Raw genomic sequence first — 18,250 nt, forward strand, 5'->3', positions numbered from 1 at the left:
CCAGGTTGTTGTAATGGTAGATTTATACACTGCTGACTTGTTTTTATGAGGCTTCTCTCCCGGCTTTCTCCTCCTTTCGCAGCTTTTCACAGGTTTTCGCAGTGGAAATATGTGGTAATTTACCCCAAGCGACATGACTGGAAGGGTTTGCCGACTCTTACGATATGAGCACCACCCACAGTCCTCGGTGCATCCCTCCCATTGATCCTAATTTCGCCTGTGCTCTTATTAAATCTCTCTGCTGTTGGGTGATTGCGGATGGCGAAGCCCACTGAGACTGGTGTACGGTGGGAGCACTTCCCTGTGGTGTGCGGGGAGCCGGTGGAGATGACTTCACTGGGAAATATTTCAGCTAATCCGTAAGCCCATTAGGGCGGGTTAAAACCATTAGTGTCCGCAGACTTTGTTTATAAGGACTTGTCTGCGGTCATGAGCAGCCTCACGCTGAGATGCAAATGGACATGCTTGATGTCGGCTTTGGCTGGGAAAAAAACACACGCCTTAATTTGAACAAATGGAGGGATTTGTGTCAAGGAGCAGCTGTTTGGGTTCTGGCTCAGAAATTTGGGAAAAATGAGCTTGGAGTGAGTGGAGGAGATGAAGACTGGGTCCTGTGGCCGGCCAGGCTCGGACAGAAACTGCCCGTTTCACCAGTCAGCTAGCTTTTCTCTCTCAGTGCATGCACAGTCAGTTAAGATTAGAGCCATACTCTTTGTTGACGGAGACAAAACCCCTTTCTCATTTCAAACACACACACACACACATGCTGCACACACTCACATACAAATTCAGTGCTGGTCTCTCCCCACGGCTGGATGGATAAAAGGCAGCTCTTCTTAACCTTATTAGTGACCCGGGCCCTCGATCAATCCCATTGAGCCACGCAGTGCCTGGAAGGCCCATTTCTTCCCTGTTGTGCTGAAATGAAGCCGACGCGGCTTGCTTGACAGGGTAATTAGTTTTAATGAAATAATACGGCCATTGTAGACAGCAATTAAAATCCGCTTTCATTCCACCCATTAGAGGAACTTAAGGTTTCGCTTTCATTCCTCAACGTTCTGTAATGATCTCCAAAGCAGGCCCCGTTAAATGGAATGCTTAGGCCCCGTTGGTCATCCAGGGAATGTTTTGCTGCAATGCCTGCTTGCCGCTTCTCCCCAGCGACCACCAAGGTGGAGGAGATGAAAGAGAACAAAACATCTCGCAGTCACCCATGTTGTTTAACTGCACCTGCTTTTTGTAGTTAAGTGGAGGTGTACAGCGGCACTCTGGTAATTCAGATTGTTTTTTAAACACTTTTCTGTTAATTGGTATCACAAATGATCAAAACATGTAGGCCTTGATTACAATGTGCATGTCCAATACTAAAATACATTAAAGAAAAAATTAGGTGCAACTTTAGTTTCTGAATCAGTTTCTCTGATTTTGCTATTTATAGGTATATGTTTGAGTAAAATGAACATTCTTGTTTTATTCTATAAACTACGGACAACACTTCTCCCAAATTCCAAATAAAATGTTGTCATTAAGAGTATTTATTTGCAGAAAATGAGAAATGGCTGAAAAAAACAAAAACAATGCAGACCTCAAATAATGCAAAGAAAAAAAGTTCACATTCAATTCATTCAAGTTTTAAGAGTTCAGAAATCAATAATTGGTGGAATAACCCTGGTTTTAATTACAGTTTTCATGCATCTTGGCATGTTCTCCTACACCAGTCTTACACACTGCTTTTGGATAACTTCTGGTGCAAAAATTCAAGAAGTTCAGCTCTTGATTATATTCCAGAGGTTTTTAATTTAGTAAAATCAAAGAAACTCATCATTTTTAAGTTGTCTCTTATTTCGTCCAGAGCTGTATCATCCAGCCTTTCCTACATTTACAGCTAGAGTAAAACCTCACCCATTTATAATATTAAATGGTTGTGTGTTAAATGCATCCCTATTTCCTATATATGTAGTGCACACTGCACATAGTAATTCATGAAATGCCATGAAATTATGCCTACTAAACCCATTGCACTAACATGGATGTTCAAAACAAGTTACAAGGAACCTTGCAGCCTATACTAAATTCCCCAAAAGCTTTCTATTATATGTTGATCAGCCGTAACATTAGCACCACTGACAGGTGAAGTGAAACACATTGATTATCTTAATCTACAGTGGCATCTGTCAAAGGGGTGGCATATATTAAGCAGCGAGTGAACAGTCAGTTCTTAAAGGTGATGTGTTTGTTAAAAGCAGGAAAAATGAGCAAGCGTAAGCAACTGAGACGCTTGGAGAAAACCCAAATTGTGATGGCTAGACGACAGGGTCAGAGCACCTCCAAAACATCAGGCAGGTCTTGTAGGGTTATTTTCTGGTATGCAATGGTGGGTACCTGCCAATAGCACTTCAGGAAGCGACAACCGGCTAAGTGGCAAACTGATGACAAAGTCACAGGCACCTTGGATTTTTGGATGGTCAGATCTGTTGTGACAGGATAATGGAAATCTATTCAGCATTGGGCAGGTGGTGTTAATGTTATGGCTGCCTTAGATGCAGAACTTATTGCACAACCTACAGAGCGGACTACATTAAAATGAGAGCGGCTAAATCTAGTGTGATCTCCTGAACAAGGTTCGTAGATAAGTAGAGGAAATTCACCTTCCTTTGTTTCTTTTTTATATTCTTTTATATGTTTGTATTTGATTTCTACATATTTTGAACATATATAACAAAACGTGTACACTTATTTAAGGTTTATTGTGCTGTGTTGTTCACAATCCCTTCAGCTTTCCAGCACTGTAGTCAGCCAAGTTTAACTTGACTCTGTTTGACTCATTGACATACTAGTAAGAGTATGCCAATCCAATACAAGCCAAAATAATTAGATTGAATGCACATAATCCACACATAATCACACTGATAACCCCATATGGTCCATTGGCCTTCACTTTCACACACATTTCTGGGCTTTACCCCTGGAATCCTAGCCTACATGTATTCAAACCTATATAACAGTATTCTAGGCTTCATAGAAAGGTAGAATAGTAGAAAAGACAGCCATGCTAAGCAAAATCTATTGTTAAGAGCTAATTTAAGAGCGGTATCAGTATTGTATCACCCCTACCATAATGCCAAGGGTCCCTTTAAACATGTCGTAATGTTACTAAGAACAACATTATTTGGAGTAAGGATTAGATGAATATTCTTGAGTTTACTGATGTTGCAAAGGGAAAAGAATCAGCTAAAACCATACCATAAAAAATGATACAATGAGCTAGAGAAACCTCTAAATTCTCATTTGGATCTGCAGAGCTCTTACACTCGCTTACTCTTTGAGCTCTTTCTCAGCTAGATCCCTGCAGCTTTGGTCCCTCCTGATCTTTATCATCCCAGCTAATTCTTAAGCCTGAGTAGAATGTTCCGGAGCAGTGCTTTATTCCGCTTCCAGTTTGCCTGCAAGTGACCTTGCTTTGCTCGGCTCTGGCATGTTTATTTATTTATCGGAATAAAACTGCTTGATTCAAGGTCTCACGGTGGAGATGTCTAACCACGGCTGCTGATTAGCATAAGGCAAGCAGGGTTAACGCGGCGCGGCCTGTTCTGCTTTCAGGAGGGGAGGCCTTTATCAGCCCTCATCGACGCGGAAAAGGCCATTGCTTTCCAGGGCAGAGTCAAAGAGTCAGAGGCCAGCTCTGGTGGAAAGTTTGGGCCCGGTCTCCTGGACGCCGGCCAGGCCGCAAAATCCATATGAAGCTCACGTTGTCTCCGAAACCAATTCCCAGCCCGTGCCCTGTCTGCGAGGGAGTGGTCAACGCCTGCTGGCTAATGCTAATTAGCGAATAAAAAGAAGGATCGGGTATTTCGGGGGGCGCGAGAATGACAATCAGATAAAGATGCGGAATGGAGGGCAAATGGCTGGAAAATAATAACCAATGTGACAGGTAATTACGAGGACGGCATTCATCACGGCGATAATAAACAAATCATCGCCTATGATGGCTCCTCTATGTCCAATTATCCTTTTTAATTGAGAGGGGGTGTTGGGTGTTAAGTCATGCCAGAAATACGTTCTCCCGTGGCTCCGGCCAGCCTTTTTATCAGTCAAAAACACCACGGAAAATAACAAGGCATTGTCTGTCATTAAGAGCACTGGTGCATACACAGCAGGCTAGTGCTGTGATCTTTTAAAAATTTTCAGCCATCAGCAGAATGGCCTGTTTGTTTTCTACACAGCGCAGAGACTGGATCTCTCTCTCTCTCTCTTTCTCTCTCTCTCTCTTTCTCTACAGTAGCGCAGCCATATCAGCTAGCTCCATTTAGCACATTCCGATGGCTGGCCACTGATAAAAGTGTTTGTGGATTCTGTTTGCCTGTGTAATTTTAGTCCAGCAGAGAGCAGCTTTAGCTGGAGCGCCTCCACTACGGGAGTAGCTTCCACAGAGCAGTGGGTATTCTATTTTAGTTAGCTCTGCAATCAAGTGCTCAAGTTTCCTGACAAAGTGTAAAAGAGATGAGTTCTAATTACTCCGTCTCCTTTCTCTCTCTCCCCCCCCCTGTCCCCGATCTCTCCACTTCTCTCTTCTCTCTCTCTTTTTCTCTATCTCTCTGTCTCTCTCTCTCTCCCTCCATCTCCCTTTCTTTTCTGCAGCAATTTGGGAAAATTTTAGATGTGGAAATTATTTTTAACGAGCGGGGCTCTAAGGTAAGTCAGCTGGAAGAGCAGCTCTTTGTCACTTCATCCCTCTCTCTCTCTCTCCCTCTCCTCACAGGTCCCCTCTCCCCTTCATGAGCCGCCGAGTAATTACAGCTCTCACACAGCAGCCACAAAGTGACACACGCATCGCACACACACCCACACATATACACACACACTTACTCGCACACTGTGCCAAGACACACTGTGTGAAAGGTAGCTTTGCGTGGCTTCAGCTGAGTTCGAGTCAACTCACCCAGTTAGAATTCAGTGAAGTGGGTGTCTGACCAGTGCACACTGATTCTCCTTTTAGAGCTGTCATACCCTGATAGAAACTGCCTCGTCTCCGCGAGTCGTGGAAGTCTAATGCATTAGCTGTTAGGGATATTTAAAAGCACTCTTCCAGATACACACACACACACACACTCACACTTACACTTACACACTCCCTGCAGCTCCAGCTCGTGCAGGACTCATTTCCCAGGGGAGAGCTTCTCTTACCTGACTTCTTCCTTCTGCCACTCAGCTTATGAATAACAGGAGAATAGTGCCTCCGCTGTTTTGCTATGGGAGCTAATTGACGTGTCCATGCTCCACCCACAGGTTGCCAGGTTGGACAAGCTTTAAAGAAATGTTGGCAAAACTCCTGTTCTGCTTCTAAACTGAATTTAGACTGGAGTTTGTGTCATAACTCGATAAGACACCAAAAAAAAATAAAAAATTATATATGCTCACGCTGTCCAAATAATGTGATTTTTTTTCTTCACACACATATTTTGGACTAAGCATATGATTTGTACTTAGTATTAATGCATATTAGTGCAATACAGTTTCTCATATAAGATAAAAAAAAAACTTAGTTTTCAAATAAAGTTTAACTTTAAATATATGAAATTCATTATCTTTCATAATGATTTGATATGAAATTGATGTTATCTGCAGGAGAGATTAATGCTTAAAATGAAGGTGATATGAAACAGTACTCAACTAAAATAACTGCTTTACTGATACCACTCTGACTTTACACAAGTAGTGTATTTGTGTTTTACATGTAATATTAATGAGTCAGTGTTTATAATATAAATGATTTGATAAAATAATAAAAAAATAAAAACAACTGCACTGATGGGGTGGTCTCAGTCAAGCCCCAGACAAACTGTATGGTTCATATGTAGTGAGAACATGATCTGTTCTCAATCCAACCCAATTATCTGTAGTAATCCACAAGTTTAAACTAAATTTATTTCTGCACATGCAGATTAAACTGATAATATAATACTGCACAGATATTGAATTTGAACAGCTTTAAGTAAATGCCGTCTCTGCTGTTGCTCCATGATACTGTAAGAATGATCGATTACAGTATAGTGAACAGCACAGGACCTTCTTCTTGTGTTTACTTTCTTGGTCATGCCCCAGACAGGTCTGACCAATAAGCAGAGAGAATGTTTTCTTTCAATACTTTGTAAGCTTGTTAGGACACCTTTTGACGTGCTTAGATTTTAACATGTGTGAAAACAAACCAAATCAATCTCATGTCTATTAGACTCTATAAAAATACTCATTATAAAAAACACATTATAATGCATTCATAAAGCATTATAAACACAGCTGTACTTATTTATAAAAAAACTTATATAAATGTATAGCCATGTTTATTATGCATAATGAATTGTGATCATAATGCATCATCAGTTGTGTTTATAATATGTTTTTTTTGTCAATACTAAGAACCTCAACTTAGCTGCCTTAACAAAGCATGCTGTAATTACTTTAAACCACTCATGAATTAAACTTGTATTAAATGATAGTATAATTGCTTTATTAGTTTATAAAGTATTATAACGTGTCATTGTACACTCTTAAGTAAAGTGACAGATGTCTATCATAGAAATATATTAATAATGACAGAAATATTATCATTTAACTCAGATGTGTGACACATTACATGCTACAAATATCTATAGCATTGTTTATAATGCCTTACGAATGCATTATAATGTGTACTAAGCATGTTAACACAGTTTAATAGACATGACATTCATAGAAAGTGTTTCCACAAACTCTCCGAGTTCACAAACTCAGAATAAACCAGCTATAGGTGTGAAAATGCCCTTAAAGGAACAAAACACTTTGGTACTTTTCTCTACAATACCACATTTTACAGCATTTTGAATAACATTGTTTACATCTTAACTATTAGATTAGCCTTTAAACACGATGCCGAGCTTGTCCGACCTCGCAACAATCGCTACGAAGTAAGACGTTTGTGGGCAGAGCTTGGATAGGTCAGTTTTTACAGTTTGACTCTAATGAAGGCAGTGGGCTAAGAGGCGCTAAGGCAGAACACGGTAGCGGAGAATGTCAGAAGGATTAATTCTGTTTGCGGTTTTGTTTTTGAATTTATTTTTATCATTTGGGTCGGCCCTAGAGCGGCCGGGCGGCCTTATATTTATGGCAGACGTGAAGACGAGGATCCGGCATGTATACGAGATCATGCCGCCAGCCGCCCTCTCTCATGCATTATCTCCCAAAGCAATTACCAGGCCATACTTGCACAGTGTATATGAACTAAAAGACCGGAGCTTGTTCCGCGGTCTTGTTTGCCGTGCATATCTAATAGCCGGCGCAGGATATGGTGTTTGGGCTGTGGCTGGCCATAATTCACAGCTGACAGCAGCCAAAGGGAGAAGATGAAGAGGGCTCTTCCCTGAGACTGTGTGTGTATATCTGTGTGTGTGTGTGTGTGTCTGCAGGGTTATACAGGGTGCATGTCCCACAGTAATGCAAAGGCCTGTAGTTTAATGTAATGTTTATCACACAAAGTAGCGCTAATTACAGGTAGAGTGTGATAAAATTAACATATTTAGCTGAAAACCAGGTTCAGACTTTGCTTTTTCTTATTGCAATACTGTGAAATGTCAGTAAATTCTCTGAAATGCTATCTCTTAAATAGCAACTTTACAGGAGAAGGAACAAATCGTCGCTGTCCAATGAAAAACATGTATCTCCAAAACGTAACTTTCAATGGGAGTCAATGTAATTAGAATTTATTTTAGGTAATTATAGAGAATTTAGTAACACTTTCTATGAATGTCATCTTTATCAGACGCTATAACCACATTCATAACATATTATAATGCATTCATAAGGCATTATAAACATGGCTATAAATGTTTATAAAAATGCATAACTCATTATAGCCATGTTTGTTAAGCATTATGACCTGTGATCATAGTACATTATAAGCTGTGCTTATAATATATATGTTAAAATAGAATATCTTTATCATTAATAATCTAGTCCTACAATGAAAGTCTGGCACTTTATAATACATTATAATTATAATATAAATATTATATTCATGACAAGAATATTTATGAGTGTTTAAAAATATATTTATAGGATTACTGAGGGTGTGTTTATAAATTGGAAGCTTTTTTAGTCATGATAAAATCTGCAAGACTGAGTTTCTTGTTATTGATGTATAACATGTTATAAACACAGCTTTAATGCATTATAATCACAGTTGCATAATTATGATGCATAATAAACATGGCTATGATAACTTATACATTTTTATAAATATGTATAGCCATGTTTATAATGCCTTATGAATGCATTATAATGTGTTATGAGTAGGTTTATAGAATCTTATAGAGATGACATTCAAAGAAAGTGTTACCGAGAATTTCTTTGGGTCCATTTATTAAGAAATTTTGACGCAGTGTATGAGACAGTTTGTGTGTTCAAATTTTGTAGTAAACCAAAAATCAACAAATTATCAAATAGATGCTTGTTTTTCATTGGACAGCAACAAAATCTTCTTATATTTCAGTGGAAGTCTAGTATAGTAGTACATCATTGCAAAAGAACTGCATTATGCCAAAAATAAAAAAACAAGCAGAAAGCATGTATAGAGTTACATATAAGGGTTTTACATGGTAGCCAGCGTGTATAAATACACAAACTGAAGGTTTGCTAAGCACAGTTTATCTATGTAAACCACGGCCCTATTTACACCTGGTTCAGTTTCAGGATTATATCTGAATTAGATCAGGCCACATCAAGTGTAAATGCACCCAACATGCATTCAAAACAGGTTCAAATTGCACCACATGTTATAGCAGTGTAAATGCACCAATCTCTCCATGAAACATTCAACAACTGAGACTGTATGTAACATCATTATCAAGTTGAATAAAGTGCTGATCGAAACTATTGCAGCATTTCAAAAGGAATTCTTGACAACACACAATGAAAGCAAATCACTAAAAGAGCTGATATTGGATCTACAATCAGAGATTGTTGAGATCCATGAGCAGTAATCCCATATTTAAAGAGTCAATCTGTATAAACAGTTGTTTTCTTATCAGATGGTGCCTTCCCCAAATCTGAAGGATTGCTTGATAGTATATAGAATTGCAAATCTAACAGCAGCAACCAAATTTAGTACAACAACAATTGATTTTTTTCATGTTCTGTTCACACAGCATTTGTCTACCAAGTATAAATACATGTATCTAACACCTTATTATGATATAATCCAGATACTATTCTCATAAAGTGACCAAGTGTAAACAGGGCCATGGTACTATTATCTGTCTTTCCTTATTAAGCTGCTTTAGATCTCTCTTCTTCAACAAACCTTACTCCTCACTCTATGTGATTTGAAATTTCACCTGTGACTAATGCTTACCATTCTTCCTCTTGCAACTCTGCTTACAGTGTGTGTTTCTTCCCTTTCTCTTTCTCTTTCTCTCTTTCTCTTCCCTACTTGATTTCATTCTGGCCTCATTTGTTTTCCCATTTCTCATCCCGTTTGTTTTCCTGGCCGTCCTTTTCGGCCAAATCACGTCACCCTCAGGGTTTTGGTTTTGTAACTTTTGAAACGAGTGCAGACGCCGACCGTGCACGGGAGAAACTAAATGGTACAATCGTAGAAGGACGCAAAATCGAGGTGCTTTCCTAATTCCTTAACCCCCTAAACCCCCTTAAACCCCCACCCCATACACAATGTGCCTGCTGATGCTTGCTTACTCTTTATTCTTCCTTTTTTTCTGTGCTATTAATGTTCTAAAGGACCTTAATGTCTGTTTGCATGATGCATGTATAGACTATAGGTAGCCTGTTTGTGTGTGTTTGTGTGTGTGTTTGTGAATGATTATTTTTGATTGAATCTGTCTGTGCTGTTATAGTGCACAAAAAGGTAAGTTATCTGCAGTTAAATCTGCAGCTTGCGTGTATATATGTGTGAGTATGTATGTATGCGTGTATCTCTGTGTGTGTGGAACATACCATTAAATACAGTGTTTCTAAATAAATTTAATTATTTGTTAAAACAAAGCATTATTTAAAAAATGACAACTTCACCTAAGCATCATCTTATCTTTCAGTCGAAGTCATTGTAAAAATATTCAATTCCAAGTAATTTTGGCATCAAAAGAAAAATCCTCAGGTTAAACCCAAAGAAAAACTGCCACATTTGCAGATTTATGTCAGAAATACAGTAAGACAAACAGGGAATTAGATATGCAACAGATATACATGTACAAACTGTGTGAGAAGTTCACAAAAGTTTTACAAGTTATCTGTAGTTTGATCTGCAGCTTGTGTTTTTATTAGTGCATTAAAACTCATATAGTATATAGATGTATTACACACAGAGTGATCTATTGGCTTACAGCCAATGAAAACCAAAAAATCAGTTTCTTAAAAAAATAGAATATTATATAAGACCAATTGGTACTTTTGGCATGGTGGGCAGTGTGCCAAATCCTGCTGGAAAGTTAAACCATCACTGATTATCATTATTTTTTGCATTTCATTTGTAAATCAAGGGATCAGAGTCTGGAGGAAGAGTGGAGAGACACACAGTCCAAGCTGCTTGAGGTCTAGTGTGAAGTTTCCACAATCAGTGATGGTTTGGACAGACATATCATCTGCTGGTGTTGGTCCACTGTGTTTTATCAAGTACAAAGTCAGTGCAGTGTTTTTATAAAGATATGGATTTCATTTTCCAGCAGGACTTGGCACATTGCCCACACTGCCAAAAGTACCAATTGGTCTTATGTAATATTCTAATTTTCTAAGATACAGATTTTTGGGTTTTCATTAGCTGTAATAATCATCAACAATAAAATAAATAAAACACTTAAAATAGATCACTCTGTGTGTGATACATCTATATAATATATGAGTATATTTGCATGTGTGGGTATGTATACAGTATATACAGTATGTGTGTAGAACATGTCAACATATACAGTTGTATACACATGTCCAAATGTCAAGAAATGAGGAGATACAGTATCTGATGCCCATAATGAAATATTACTAACTTTTGGGTCCCAGATAAAAAATATAAGAGGATGTGTGGCCACAGGAGGAGTGTGTGAGTGTGTGTGTGAGATCAGATCAGAGCACTATTTGATATGTAAGTGCAGCAAACGGCTTCAGGTTTGATCTCGCCGGCCTTGATGTATATGTGCAAGTTTGTTTGAGGAGGCTGTTTGAACTTTTTTGTTGTTGCTTGCTTGCAAAACATATATGTGCACGCCAGGCCTTGGCTCTGCCCCTCAAAAATATATGTTTTAATTAAGCCCAGCTCAGGAAATCAAAGTGCCGCCGGCTTTGCTTTAAATCTCACTTGTTTACCCCAGACAGACAAGGACAGACAAGGTTTATTTCTCCTCTTATGTTCTCCAGTTCTCTAGGGCGCATGCAGCGCTCTCTCTCTCTCTCTCTTTGTCCGTCTTTCTCTCTTAATCTACCTCTCTCTCTCTCTCTCGTGTTCTCTTGCTCCCTCACTTCCTCCCTTTGTACAATGCTATTAAGATTTTCCATAGGGCAATTAAGATAATTCACATAATGTACAAACAATACCAAGGCCTATATATCAAGGGAGAGTCGAGGCCAGTTGTTTCTTAAAGCTAAATGACCTCCAGTGGCCCTGTGGAAAGGAAAGCTATTAACGCTAATTAACATGAGGGTGAAATACTAACATGGTTCCTGTTGCCAGCGGCCATGTTTGAATTCCCAGAGCAGCCCCCACCTTCACGAGAAGCGCTCGTGCACTCCGTGTCGCACGCTGTGAGCCGAGCTCGTGCAAAACGACTGCTCTTTCCTGAGCTTCGGTTTACCACTTGTGATGCTTCAGCCTCAGGGTCATATAACGGCTGGGAATCTGCAACTGTCTAGACAATGCAATGGATGCAGTTTTGCTGAGATTGTTCAGGAGGTGCCCTTGTGCTTGGGTATGCTCAGGGGGACTTGTGAAATACTGTTTTTTTACTTCATTGATGAACTAGACTGCATATTCTGCTGATTAAAGATTGAAAAGTCATTAATATTTTCCTTATCTTGGATGAGTCACTGTTGTCTTGCATGGCAACCAGGATACAGTGATAAACTAAATAAATGGACGCTTTTCCATTGAATGGTTTCTACACTATTTGACTCATATATTCAGCTATATGTTTTATACATTGGAAATCTCTATATCTTGAATGAGTTGTTGTGTTCTTGCATGTTCACCAGTATGTATCGCTGTACTGAATGTATAGGCATTTTCCACTGCATGGTACCTACGGTACACTACTCAACGCAACTCTACTAAACGCTTTTATATTAGACAATTTTTTCTACCTGGTTTAGTAACTTTTTTTGCTCCATCATGGCTTCAAGTGATCCAAGTAGAGACTTAAACATGACGTGTAGATCTTTCCTGGTTAATTGGCTATCACTCTACACTCCAATGCAATTCAGACATTCAACACAATCTATTCATTTGTCAATTCTCTACTCCACATTAGTTTTTAAGCAGTTTTAGTCTTTTGAAGAGGTCCCAACGTTCCAGGAATCCAGTGAAAGCTGCAACATCATCAGCTACTACTCAGTTGGAGCTGTGGTAGTGCATCACAAACCCTGGTACAACAGGTACCAAAAAGTCATAGCTATAGAGTTGAGTAGTGTAGGTACCATGCAGTGGAATGGTGCCATATGTACACACCGAATCAACTACACCAGTACTTAACGATTGAATGCTAACCGCTAACCATAGTCTTATTTTCTCATTGTATCTGTCTCTGTGTTGATTGTGTTTCATGCAGGTAAATAATGCAACAGCAAGAGTAATGACAAACAAAAAGGTGGCGAACCCTTATACAAACGGTAAGTGCTTTTAAATCATCCTTTTTTAGTTTAACTTGACTATTTGATTGATTTTGTTAGATATACTATAGTTGGGGGACTCTTTAGCAGATGGCGATTTTGAATTCTGATGTCCTGACCAATTTCTAGAGCTTTTAATTGAGCTTGTCCAACTTTACAATGATTGCTTAGTTAGAATATGTTGGGTAGACATAAACCTACAGCCAGTGAGCTGTGAAGCAGTGGAACTGTGTTCTCTGAAACAATGGTGCTCCATCCATTACCTTTGGGATGAGTTGAGGATTTGCTGGGGTGGTGATCTTCCAATATTCTGACCTCACCTTCAATTAGTGCAATTAGATCTTCAGTGCAATTAGATGCTTCAAAATCAAGTAGAAAGGGTCCTACAAACAGTAGAGGTGTTTTACTACTTTTGCTTATTTGCATTTATATTTAGGGCATTTTACAGACTCCCAAAGGTGCTGCACTGTATACTTTGAGAATACCATTAGCTAGTAGAGAGTAGAATCAACAGTATAGATAGTTCAGGCTTAGATACTAATAAATACAAACCTCAGGATCTAGTTTGACCACCTAAAACAACTACATAGGGGCTGGTTTTGAATCTAATGCCCATATAGTGACTCTATATGCCTCCATTTTATGTGCATGCTGGAACCACATAGAGCCACTGGCCAAGTTTAAGCCACTGCCGCTTTCCCACTTATCAAATTTAGGTGCAATGACTTTAGCAAATAGACCGTGTGGAAAAGCTAAGGGTCACTCCTCACAGGCCCGTTTACAGAGCCTGCTGCACCTCACTGAAACTCATTCCTCCAGACCGGAGAAGAGAGAGAGAGAGAGAGAGAATGAGAGGGAGGGATGAGAGACAGACAATGAAAGCAGCACAGACCCCCCAGCACTGCTCAAGTCAACCAATCAGGAGAGAGAGAGGAGGCCATTTTACAGCCCCCATCCATCACTGACAGTGCGCCGGACAGCACTCACTTCTCCACTCTCCACCCCCTCTTTCTTGCTCGCTCTCCCCTCCAATCCCTCCCTCTCTCTCTCTCTCTCTCTCTGTCTCTTTCTCTCTTCTGTCTTCTGTCTTTCATTCTCTCACACTCTCTCCCTCTCCACTACTCCGAGGCAGCCTCCTCCAAATGCTCTTCCCTAACTTAATGTTGACTTCAATATTCTTCAGTCATATCATCTAATCCCTTCTCCTCCTCCTCCTCTTCCCCATGCCTCGCCCCTTCCTTTATTCCTTTATCTTTACAAATCCATATGTCTTTTTCCTATTTTGGAATATTATCCCCCACTGCCTTCCTGACCCCACTTGGTTTTCTACTAAAAAAAGGAAAGTTCTATCAAAGCACACTCTTCATAGGTTGAGATATATTAAAGCACTAAATGCTAATTGTCTCCTCCCTTATGTGTTCTCTGTAGGCTGGAAGCTGAACCCAGTGGTGGGAGCTGTCTATGGTCCTGAATTTTATGCAGGTAAACTGCATTGCATTTGGGTGTCTTATAGTATTATTATAGTATTCTGTGAAAATCCTGGCCATGTTTTATATCTTAAAGATATACAATTCAAAAATGACATGAAAAACAATGAGAATTCATCAAAAAATGTTGCATAAAGAGGGAAGTGTCAGATTGCAATGCTATTCGGAAGGAAGATAAAGGATGGCACAACAATTATACACATGTTTAACGCAGCATAGCATGCCAGATGTCTCTGCATGCAATTGTAGAGGTACCTAATGGTGCCCCATTAATATTCCTTCTTCCTTCAAGTATTCCCTCTTCCTTCTTTCTGACGATTTTGAGGTTGAGTGTTGATGGTGCGTCCAATAGCATCCTGCACATTTTCAATCAGAGATAGGTCTGTCGAACCAGCTGGTCATGGCCTAGTACCTGTGTCATCAAGTCAAGCTCTTTAGTTGGCAGCAGTATGTGTACAAGCATTCTCCTGCTGGAATAACGAGTCACTGTTTTCAGGACTGTATCAATGTAAAGCTTTTAAAGCAGGACCTAAGGAGGTCTGGCATTGTACAAAAAATTTGTACCACTTTAAAATAAGACTACTGTTACAAAGGGTTTATAAATGGTTTACAATTAGTTAATTAATGATTACTAATTAGGCTGTAAATGGCCTAAAAATCATTAAAAATCAGCTATAACACATACGTAGAAAGGGCAACAGTATAGATGGCTGTAGGTTCACTATTTGTCAAACAACAGGTCATTGTTGCCCTTTCTACGTATGTGTTATAACTGATTATTAATGATTTTTAAGGCATTTACAACCTAATTAGTAACCATTAATAAACTAATTGTAAACCATTCATAAACCCTTTATAAAGGTAGTCTTATTTTAAAGTGGTACCAACAATTCTCTATATCCCCACCTCGCCCATACACACCATGACACACCAAATCTTGACCTGCAATTGGCCTCTACATGTTAGTTAAATATACGTTAGTTGTCTCCACCGAAACTCAAAAGCAGGATTCAACTTTGAAGATGATCCACTTCCAGTCTGAGTCACTCCATGACAGTCTGGCATGACTACCCCCCAGGTTTTATTCCAGTCAGTTGAGTTCTTCTGTAGTGAGTGTAGCTGTTGGAGTAGTTCAGCCAAAAATGAAAAGCCAATGAAAGTGTTATTCACACAAAGTACAAGGTATTCTTTTTTTAAATAGCCCTACAGCAAAGCTGATCCCTCAGTGTGCTACCTGCTGCCATGTTCATTTCAACAAGGTCTACAGGCTCTTGCTGTGCTGTTTCTTTTAGCCGCTAACTAGCTGACGAGAAGAAAACAAGGCCTGCGTTGTTTACTTACTGTCCTTTAAGAACTTTGTCAGTTTAGGTAAATGAAGAGTGTTGACATTTTTGTCATATTGCTGTTTTGTTTTGTTTTTCCACCCTCTTCCACTCTCTTGATTTCTTTATTGCTGTGTGCTCTTTGGATCCTTTGCATCCTAATGAGGGGGAAATGGTATTATTTCATTTGGAAGAAGTGCTGAGCACATCGCACCACTTTAACGGCCTGCCTTTTTGCTCATTAGACTAAAATCTGTTCATTCCAGGACAGCTTTACAGCGAACCTCTAAATAACCGTCTGTGACAGAAAGCAGTCATTTATCATTTTCATTTCAGTCCTTCTCCCTCGCCCCACTCCCTCCCTCCATCCTCTCACTCTCTCTCTCTCTTTCTTTCTGCCCTCCCTCCCCCTCCCACTATCTCTTTTTTCTTCTACCTCCTCCAAGTGCTTTCTCTCTACTGGTTCAGCGTGACACCCCTGCTGATACATGATCACACAATCAGTTACACATCATTATTACTCAAAACTCCACTCCCACCCTCATCTGCTCACACAAGCATACGCATAGGGTACTTACTATAGTGCTACTGTATGGTGAATTGGGACTGGTGTGCCATTTCAGCTAGCTGCAGTTTGTATGCATTACACTGTATTATACAATGTCTGTATAATATAGTATGCATAATGTGGGAAATTACGTTCATTAAACTTGTATGAAAATCATATTTAGACTCAAGTTACTGTATCACTTGTAAGCGAGAGAACAGTGAACATAAAATACACTAAACATACATTCTGTAAAAACTACTCCCTGCTGTACTTTTCTGTAATATGGTTATTATAGTAGAACACATGGTTAGTCACTACATTAGCCATGCTGCACTACTATAGTAGCGTAATATAATATGCACAGCATGAGGTTAAATGTTTATTAAACATGCTTACAAAACATGCTTAGATATGATGTGTGTAAAATAGGGCTCAGAAACAGAATACACAACCCTAAAAAAACACAACCAGTTTGCTGAGAGCAATATGTAAGTGCATAACCTGGTAATAAACAGGTGAATTCAGGAGTCAGGAGTTATTCATATTCATAACTGTGCTCAAAATATTCATCACATGCCATAAATCATCATGGGATGAAAAAGGTGAGGTTATGTTTGAGGTTATTTAGTAACAAAGTATATTTCAGAAAAGCATTTGAATAATTAAATGAGTTTGTTGCTTGTTTAAATAGCCCTGTATGTTCAATAAACTGCACTTTTATTAGATTGTGTCATGTGAAAGCATTTACCAAATCCACAGACTTACAGAAAATATATAAAAATCTGCATGTGAAAGTGTGCAGACTTCCCTTTTCCCAGTTTAAACATACAAACTCACAAATATATGCTTGAATCTCCGCTTGCACACATGCACACACACCTACACACACACATACCAAATACACCCTCCCTTTTGAACACACACCTTCACAAAACATCCCATCAAATCAGATTTACTGTGGTCCACCACTCCAGCGGCTTGGCTGGGGATGCCAGTGCACTTGATTTATTGGATGCTAATTTTTCACGTCGTCTTAACACGCCACTAAAGTTTGCCAAGCCTAAACGACACCATATGCCTCCTCTGCTCCCCGGGGACGGCAGGGGAGAGGCTAAAAAATGGAAATAAGATATAGATTTCCCTGGTTGTAAAAGGAGTCGTCTAGAAAAGCCCAGCCTCAGGTCCAGAATCTTTCCCCTTTCGCTTTGCTTACACTTCCTCCTCTCTGCCTTTTTTCCCCTCCCCAAGAAAAAGTGGCTCATGTATTTCTCGTGGAATAATTATGGCTACATTTAATATACTTTGGGGGATGGGGGGCTGAAATCGGATGTAAAGGTGATTAATCACTGTTTATCAGTCCTAGTTTCTGTGTGGGAGATCAGCGAAATTGGGCACCATAAATCGTGCGGTGCTGACAGCGCACTCCGTCTCCATTCGTCCTGGCGCTACAGGTTTATTGTCCTCAAATCCCATTCAGGAGAATGACGGATGAGGGCCGCTGACTGCCTGCTTTTAACCTCTTCCAGGGAAGTCAGGCTTCTCCCTCCCGCAGCCAGCCAATCCCTCCATCCTGCTATTACTCCAACCCTTCCCTCATTTCTTTCTCATTCCACCATCCCTCTTTCCACTTTCTTCACCCACAATATCAGATATTTGAACCTGTTGTCTCTCTTTCTTCTCCTCTCCACCTCTCTCTTTCTAAACTATTTATTTTATTTTTTCTGCATCCACAGGTAAATAGAAATACAACTATCGCAGTCTGATATTTTTCTTCAGTCTCACATTCCACCCAAGCCTATTTCCCTCCCTTTTTCTTTCCTCTTCTCTTAACTCTTTTCACTGCCTGCCAGTTCTCCTCAAGCTGACTCTAAGCAGATCGTACAGGACTAAGCCCAGGGTTAAGGGCTAAGAGGGCTGAGGACTAAGGACTAAAGACTAAGCCGCTGCTGACCCCAGCCTGGAGAACTTAATTGTATAATCTAAGGTCTTTTTGAGTCTGTCAGCCTGCGCTGGCTGCACATGCATGAAGGACAATG

At 39.7% G+C, this 18,250-nt stretch overlaps 1 protein-coding gene across 11 annotated transcripts in view; it reads left to right on the plus strand.

The window, feature by feature from the left end:
- rbfox3a (RNA binding fox-1 homolog 3a) overlaps positions 1-18,250 on the plus strand; it is a 726,874-nt gene that overhangs the window by 677,003 nt on the left and 31,621 nt on the right. For 7 of the 11 annotated variants that reach the window (XM_022669037.2, XM_022669039.2, XM_022669040.2 and 4 more), the window contains 4 exons: positions 4,639-4,692; positions 9,551-9,643; positions 12,795-12,855; positions 14,284-14,337. In XM_022669037.2, coding sequence (XP_022524758.1) covers positions 4,639-4,692; positions 9,551-9,643; positions 12,795-12,855; positions 14,284-14,337 — 262 coding nt within the window. The remainder of the gene's footprint in view (positions 1-4,638; positions 4,693-9,550; positions 9,644-12,794; positions 12,856-14,283; positions 14,338-18,250) is intronic. The other 4 variants (XM_022669041.2, XM_022669042.2, XM_049465002.1 and 1 more) reach the window with 3 other exon arrangements.

The sequence above is a fragment of the Astyanax mexicanus genome, chromosome 15 (assembly GCF_023375975.1).
Source record: "Astyanax mexicanus isolate ESR-SI-001 chromosome 15, AstMex3_surface, whole genome shotgun sequence".
Lineage (NCBI taxonomy): Eukaryota > Metazoa > Chordata > Actinopteri > Characiformes > Acestrorhamphidae > Astyanax > Astyanax mexicanus.